At 51.1% G+C, this 7,954-nt stretch overlaps 1 protein-coding gene across 1 annotated transcript in view; it reads left to right on the forward strand.

The window, feature by feature from the left end:
- The first annotated feature begins 2,539 nt into the window (after positions 1–2,539).
- The window catches only part of lgals3b (lectin, galactoside binding soluble 3b), a 38,650-nt gene continuing 33,235 nt past the window's right edge, over positions 2,540–7,954 (forward strand). The window contains exon 1 of the mRNA XM_038779376.1: positions 2,540–2,877. Coding sequence (XP_038635304.1) covers positions 2,875–2,877 — 3 coding nt within the window. The 5' untranslated portion in view covers positions 2,540–2,874. The remainder of the gene's footprint in view (positions 2,878–7,954) is intronic.

Here is a 7,954-nt window from a genome sequence, read left to right on the forward strand (position 1 = left end):
TCTGCCTTCAGACCCTGCAGCGATACCTTTACGTTGAGCCCCCTCCACGATGGTGTGCCCTGGCGATGCATTTCTTCTGCAAGGTGCATGTCCTGAATTATGACGTGCAGCTCCTGTTCATAGATCTGCAGGGTCTTTGTTACCCTCTGCAGGTGCTGCCCATCGTTTACCATGACCTGCTCAAAGTCTGGAACATGGTCGCCTCGCACCGCAGCTCCCCCCCCATCAGGAGTGGTGGCTGTCGTCAGGGAGTCACACCTTAGGAATCCGCACCTCCACCAATATTGGCGGAGGAGAAAGCTGTGGCTGCCGGGGTGACCAGGATCAGGGACGTGCTGGATGGCAGAGGAGTGAGCTGGATGACACCTCATGAGTTTGCACAACGTGCGGCGGTGGATGTCCGGCTCATGGCCAATGCCATCCGAGATCTCAAAACACAGTCTGGAAGATGCCCAGGTGTGCGATGGTATCCCGTCTGGGCGCACCCAGGCTCGGATAGAATTTCACATTGGCCCCAGGCCCCGAAACCTCCCTCTGGGGCTGGTGCCCCACAATCCTAGACAACTCGTGGGAATGCCCTCCCTGCCTTTTCGTACTGCGTGGAGGGGTTTCCTATAGGGGCTGCTGCTGCACCCCCTTCACCAACTTACCCTCGCCCGTCACCCAGACACGTGTGTCCCCTCAATATGGTGGACCTGAGGGGGAGGATGTTACATGCAGCAGTGCTGTACAATCACCGAATGCACCGGTTCATGGACTCCCAAGAAACCTGCCAGTCTGTGGACTGTCCATGTTACGTGTTATAGGCTGTACTTCCTTTTTAGTTTTCTGACAATTCTTTTGTTAAAGTTTTGTTTGCACTTCGGCCCCACGCTCCTGATCTGCGGACACTCGATGCAGAGAGGGTCAGGGAAGGTGGAAGACCTTCTTGTGAATAAGCTCTTGGGCCTGGCGAAGCGCAGCATTTATAGGTCCAGGCAGGGGTGAGATGGGAGTGTTGGAAGAGATGGGGCAGGGGTGAGATGGGGTGTTGGATGAGATGGTGCAGGGATGAGATGGGGGTGTGGAATACGGGGCGGGGTGAGATGGGGCGCGGGATGAGATGGGGCGGGGTGAGATGGGGCAGGGATGAGATGGGGCTGTGGGATGGGATGGGGCGTGGGATGAGATGGGGCGGGGTGAGATGGGGCAGGGATGAGATGGGGCTGTGGGATGAGATGGGCAGGGGTGAGATGGGGCAGGGATGAGATGGGGCTGTGGGATGGGATGGGGCGTGGGATGGGATGGGGCTGTGGGATGAGGTGAGGCGGGATGAAATGGGGTAGGGATGAGATGGAGCTGTGGGATGGGATGGGGCTGTGGGATGAGATGGGGCTGTGGGATGAGATGGGGCTATGGGATGGGGCTGTGGGGTGAGATGGAGCTGTGGGATGAGATGGAGCTGTGGGATGAGATGGAGCTGTGGGATGGGATGGGGCTGTGGGATGAGATGGGGCAGGGATGAGATGGGGCTGTGGGATGAGATGGAGCTGTGGGATGGGATGGGGCTGTGGGATGAGATGGGGCAGGGATGAGATGGGGCAGGGATGAGATGGGGCGCGGGATGAGATGGGGCTGTGGGATGAGATGGAGCTGTGGGATGGGATGGGGCTGTGGGATGAGGTGAGGCGGGATGAAATGGGGTAGGGATGAGATGGAGCTGTGGGATGGGATTTGGCTGTGGGATGGGATGGGGCTGTGGGATGAGATGGGGCTGTGGGATGAGATGGGGCTGTGGGATGGGATGGGGCTGTGGGATGGGATGGGGCTGTGGGATGAGATGGGGCTGGGTGAGATGGTGGTGTTGGATGAGATTGGGAGTGATGGGGGATGAAGGTGGGTTTGGTGATGAGATTGAAGGGAATGACACAGTAGCACAGTGGTTACCACTGTTGCTTCACGGCTTCAGGGTCCCAGGTTTGATTCCTGGCTTGGGTCACGGTCTGTGCGGAGTCTGCACGTTCTTCCCATGTCTGCTTGGGTGTCCTCCGGGTGCTCAGGTTTCCTCCCACAGTCCAACAATGTGCCCTTAGTGTCCAAAAACGTTAGTGGGGTTACTGGGATCGGGTGGAGGTGTGGGCTCAAGTGAGGCGCTCTTTCCAAGGTCTGGTGCAGAGGCGATGGGCCGAATGGCTTCCTTTTGCACTTCTGGGATGGGGAATGAGATGAGGGGTTAGGGATGAGATAGTCAGATAGGGTGAAGGGGATGAGATGGTCAGATCGGGTGAAGGGGATGACATATGGGGGGGGGGGGGGGGCGTTAAAGCTGAACTTTGGGCGGGGGGGGACTGAAGGAGGAATCAGGCCGAGTACCTGGGGGGAACAAAGGTCTATCAGCACAACCTCTTCAAAGCTGGGTAAACTCGTGCAGCTTTGGGACAGAGTTTGAGGTGAAAGAGTTGATCAGTTTTGGGACAGAGTTTGAGGTGAAAGAGTTGATCAGTTTTGGATAGATGGGGACAGAGTGATCAGTTTTGGGAAGGTGAGGAAGAGTTGATCAGTTTTGGGACAGAGTTTGAGGTGAAAGAGTTGATCAGTTTTGGGACAGAGTTTGAGGTGAAAGAGTTGATCAGTTTTGGGACAGAGTTTGAGGTGAAAGAGTTGATCAGTTTTGGGACAGAGTTTGAGGTGAAAGAGTTGATCAGCAGCCGGGACCGGGTCTGGGGAGGATTCTCCAGATCGCCGGGAAACCTGCTAGTGCACTTTTTGCTGCTTTTCCGGGAGGCGGGTCCTCACTCACTCACTCACTCATTCCACCCCTCCCTCTATCGCCATTTGGTGAATTTGTTCCTTTTCCCATTTCAGAGTTTCTTCTTCGTCGTCCTCAGCAGAATCATGGTAAGAAATGTTACAGACCTGCCTGTTGCGTTAGATTGAACTGATCTCCTCGGTGTTTCCTTAAGACTCGCCGAGTGAGAGGGCACCGTGACCGAGTCTGCCTGGGCATTGCCTCACCGCCCTCGGTTTTATGGCCATGCCAGAAGCTCTCGCTCTCTCTCTCTCTATAAAATAAAGTGTATATTTCTATTACCTTTCACAATCTCAGTACGTCCCAAAGGACTCAGCAGCCAAATTGGTTCTTTTAAAGTATAGTCACTATTGCAAATGTAGCAAATAGGTTGGAGATTCCACAGTGACAAATTTTAGACCCAACTTTGGGAACCTATAGATTTCCCAGTCTGCCTGCAAAACCAAAATATTGCAGCTGGTGGGTATGTAAAATAAATATAGACAACTGCTGTCTACAGCCAAGGGAGCATCTGTGGGGAGGGCAGACCTGTTAGTTTAATGTTTCAAGCCTGGAACTGTTTGTTTGGTTGGGTGTTTCTGGCAGTTTTTTTTCACTTTTAATTACCAGTGTTTGGGTTCTAAGCTAAAGACTGGTCTTTTAGTCATTAATTTGAAGTGCTACATCTTGTTTGGTGGCCCAGGCTTCATACTTTAATTGGGGTTTTTCCCAACCTGGTGTTTAAAAAAAACTCCGAAAGGAGCAGATAAATATTAATATACTGACAGTAGCACACTTTTTTCACCGTGTGCTTTGTTTAGTATCCAAATGACTACAACGAGGATTACCAAAAGAAATCTGCCTCATTCCCCATGCATGTTTGTTCATCGACTCCGTACAGTGGAGCAGGGGGCCATTTGGCCCATCGAATCTGCACGACCCTCTGAAAAAGCACCCCACCTAGGCCCAATCCCTGCCCTATAACCCCACCTAGGGGCAATTTAGCATGGTCAAACCGTATAACCCGCACATTTTTGGACAAATGCTGCAAAATGCCATTCTGAAGGTACCTTCTATCAGAACTGGATCATATTACTGAAGCCAAATGCAGTGGTGTGCTATGGGGAGAATGCTGGGAGGTGGAGTTGAAATGCCCATCAGCCATGATTGAATGGCGGAGTGGACTCGATGGGCCAAATGGCCTTACTTCCACTCCTATGTCTTATGGTCTTATTATGTTTTTTGTAGGGGGAATGCAGAGAGCTTCTATTAAACTTGGTGCCTTTTGTAGATGATGGTAGCCGCAGTTTGTGTTTTTATAGAAACCATGTTCTTATTATTAGGTGAATTGTAGCGCTGCTATTATTGATTATGATAATCGTAAACTACATTCTGAGCAGAGTGGCTTTAGTGCAGGTTGACATTTACAGTGGGGCTTCGTACACACCCATTCTAGCAATCTGTTCCTACCTGTATTCCAGCAAAGCATACTTTTGTATAATCTTTTGTGAATACCTGCTTTTATCAGACACTCGTTAGGTCCAGCATTTCAAGTTCTCCAGGAATGTTTGACTCCTGACACTTGTTTAACTAAATCCAATTTGAATCATTTTTTTCAGCAAACTCACACCACCAGCAGTATAAAATCATTTGTGAAGAAAAATGTTTCATAGAATCATAGTATTACTGCTCAGAAGGAAGCAGCTTTGCCCTTTGGGCCTGTGATGGCCCTTTCAGGAGCATTTTATTTTAGGCCCATGTCCCGCTTTTTGGCTGTCTCAGTGCAAGTTCTTCATCCTTAAACACTTGTCCACCTTGCTTTGAAAATCACATGTGAAATCACCTTCCAGCACCTTTTCAGGGAGATCATTCTAGGATTCTAAGTGGGGGAAAAAATTGTCTCCTCTCCTCTCTAGACCTTTTTTATTTCACTTATTTTGAATCCATAATCCCAATTTATCGATCCACTCAACACGGAATCTCTTCTCCCACCCCCCGCCACCAACTTACACTATCTTTCTATCTTGAAAATCCCGATTGTCACCTCCGCACTTTCTCCATTCAAGGAGAACAGTGCTAACTTTTCCAATGCCGCATTCCCAAAAACATGCTGGTAAAGCTCCACTGTATCTGGTAGCTTTCCTGAAGTTGTGTGCACAATTCTGCAACGTGGGCTTACATTAGTAATTTCCTGAAACATGCAGGGTTCTGAAGGGGTTTGACAGAATTGGCATTGAGAAATAATTTCCCCTGGCTGGGGAATCTAGAACAGGGAGGCACAGTATCAGGATAAGGTGTTGGAAACATAGAAAATTGGAGCAGAAGGAGGCCCTTTGAGCCTGCTCTGCCATTCATTATGATCATGGCTGATCATCCAACTCAATAGTCTAATCCTGCTTTCACTCCATACACTCTGATCCCCTTCGCCCTATGTGCTATATCTAACTGCTTCTTGAAAACATACAACGTTTTGGCCTCAACTACGTCCTGTGGTAACGAATTCCACAGGCTCACCACTCTCTGGGTGACAAAATCTCTCCCCATCTTTGTCTTAAATGGTCTAAGTCCTCAGACTGTGACGCCTGGTTCTGGACACATCCACCTTCTTGCATCAAACCCTGTCTCTACTCATACTTTCAAAAACAAATCTTTTTATTGGCGTTTCTCACATTTATAAACAGTTGTATGTATACATTACATTTTTCTTGCCCTTGCTAACTTTGTTGTACAGAGAGGTTTATTTTGTCCTTCGTTTAACTGGCCCTATGTACATTTTGCTGCCCTCTGGATTGGTCTATAGTTTCCCCCCCCCATCCCCGTTGTCCCCCACTTCCCCCCCCCCCCCCCCTTCAGCTTCAGCTGTGTTTTTATTTTATTTTCCGGGAAGGGGTGGGGGGGGGGGGGGGGGGGTTACATCCCCCCCCGGTCCTATCTGTTGTGGTTTCCCCCTCCTATCCGGGTTGCGCAGTCCTTTGGTTCCTCATCTACCTTTGTTTTTTTATTCTTAGCTTAGTCTTCGTTGCTGGCCTCAAACAGGTTTTGGAACAGGCCGACAAACTGCCCCCAAGTATCCAGGAAGCCTTCCTCCGACCCTCGGATGGCGTACTTAATCTTCTCCAGGTGGAGAAATTCCGAAAAGTCAGCGAGCCAGTCTGCAGCTTTGTGTGGTGCTGCCGATTGCCAGCCGAGCAGGATTCTCCGGCCTGCGATTAGGGAAGCGAGGGCGTTGGCCTCCCTCCCCATGTGTAGCTCTGGCTGCTCCGATACCCCGAAGATTGCCACTATTGGGCAAGGCTTAACCCTCACTCCCACAAACTTGGACATTTCCTCGGAGAAGGCTGTCCAGAACCCAGCAAGTTTGGGGCAAGGCCAAAACTTGTGGGTATGGTTGGCCGGGCCCCTCTGGCACCGTTCACATTTGTCCTCCACCTCCGGGAAGAACCTGCTCATTCGGGTTCTGGTCAGGTGCGCTCTGTGCTCCACTTCGAGCTGCATTAGGCTTAGCCTTGCGCAGGAAGAGGTTGAGTTCGCTCTGCTCAGTGCTTCGCTCCAGAGTCCCCACCCTGCCCCTGTCTCCAGTTTGTCCTCCCATTTTTGTCTGGTCCCGTCCAGTGGTGTTTGAGCTGTGTCCAGTAGCTGTCCTCTAGCCCCCCCCCTTCTCGCTGTTTGTGCCAATCAGGTCTTCTGGTAGTGTGTTTTCTGGGGCCCCAGGGTACCCTACTGTCTCTTTGCAGAGAAAGTCTTTTATTTGGAGGTGTCTCAATTCCTGTCCTTTTGCTAGTTTCCACTTACTCGTCAGTTCGTCCAGTGTCGCCAGTCTGCGCCCTACGTAGAATTCCCCGACCGTCAATGTGCCCTCATCCCGCCTCCATCATTTGAAGGTGGTATCTAACATGGCTGGGGGGAATCTGTTATTGCTGCAGATGGGGGCCATGAGGGACATTTTGGTTATCCCGAAGTGGGTCCACGTTCTCAGTGTGGTCGCTACCACTGGGCTTGTTGTGTACCTTGCTGAGGAGGATGGGAGTGCTGCTGTGGCCAGGGCCCGGAGGGTCATTCCTTTACAGGATGCCTCCTCCATTTGTACCCAATCTGTGTTGGGTTCTTGTACCCATCCCCCCTCACTTTCTGCCGTTGCTGCCCAGTGGTAGTATTGTAGGTTTGGTAAGGCCAAGCCCCCTTTGATTTTCCTTCTTTGCAGTGTCGGTTTGGGAATTCTCGGGTTCTTACCCCACCACACAAACGCCATGATTAGACTGTCTATATTTTGGAAAAAGGCCTTGGGGATAAAGATCGGGATGGATCTAAACAGGAAGAGGAACCTTAGCAGTACGTTCACCTTGATCGTCTGCACTCTCCCAGCCAGGGAGAGTGGGAGTGAGGCCCACCGTTGAAGGTATCTTCTTACTTCCTCCACCAGGCTGGTCAGATTCCACTTGTGGATCTGTGTCCAGTCTCTGGCTATCTGGATCCCCAGGTAACGGAATCTGTTCTGGGCCGTTTTAAACAGGGGCCCCTCCAGCTCTGTCCCTCCCCCTTTTGGGTTCACTGTGAATGCCCCGCTTTTGCCCAGGTTAAGTTTGTAGCCCGAGAAGGTTCCAAACTTCAGTATTGCCTTCAGTCCCTCCTGTGTCTTCGAGACATAGAGGAGCCGGTCATCTGCATAGAGTGAGACTCTGTGCTCTCTGTCTCCTCTCCGGATTCCCTTCCAGCTTTTCACGTCCCACAGGGCTATCGCCAGGGGTTCGATCGCTAGCGCGAACAAGAATGGGGACAGGGATAGCCCTGTCTTGTTCCTCTCTGGAATTATTCAGAGCTGGTGGTTTTAGTTCGGACACTCGCTTTGGGAGCCTCACCCAGGCGGAGAATCCCGCTCCAAGCCCAAACTGTTCCAGTACCTCGAGGAGTCAGTTCCAATTCGACTCTGTTGAAGGCCTTTTCTACATCCAGGGAGACGATCACCTCTGGTGTTCTTTCCCGGGGGGGTGGGGGGGTCATTATTACATTCCGCAGCCGCCTGATGTTCGCTGTGAGCTGCCTACCCTTGACAAAGCCCGTTTGGTCCTCTGCAACCTCCTCTGGTACACAGCCCTCCAGCCTTTTGGCCAGGACCTTTGCGAGTATTTTCACATCCACGTTCAGCAGTGAAATGGGTCTGTATGATTCACATTCCGTCAGGACTTTCTT

The sequence above is a fragment of the Scyliorhinus canicula genome, chromosome 2 (genome assembly GCF_902713615.1).
Source record: "Scyliorhinus canicula chromosome 2, sScyCan1.1, whole genome shotgun sequence".
Classification (NCBI taxonomy): domain Eukaryota; kingdom Metazoa; phylum Chordata; class Chondrichthyes; order Carcharhiniformes; family Scyliorhinidae; genus Scyliorhinus; species Scyliorhinus canicula.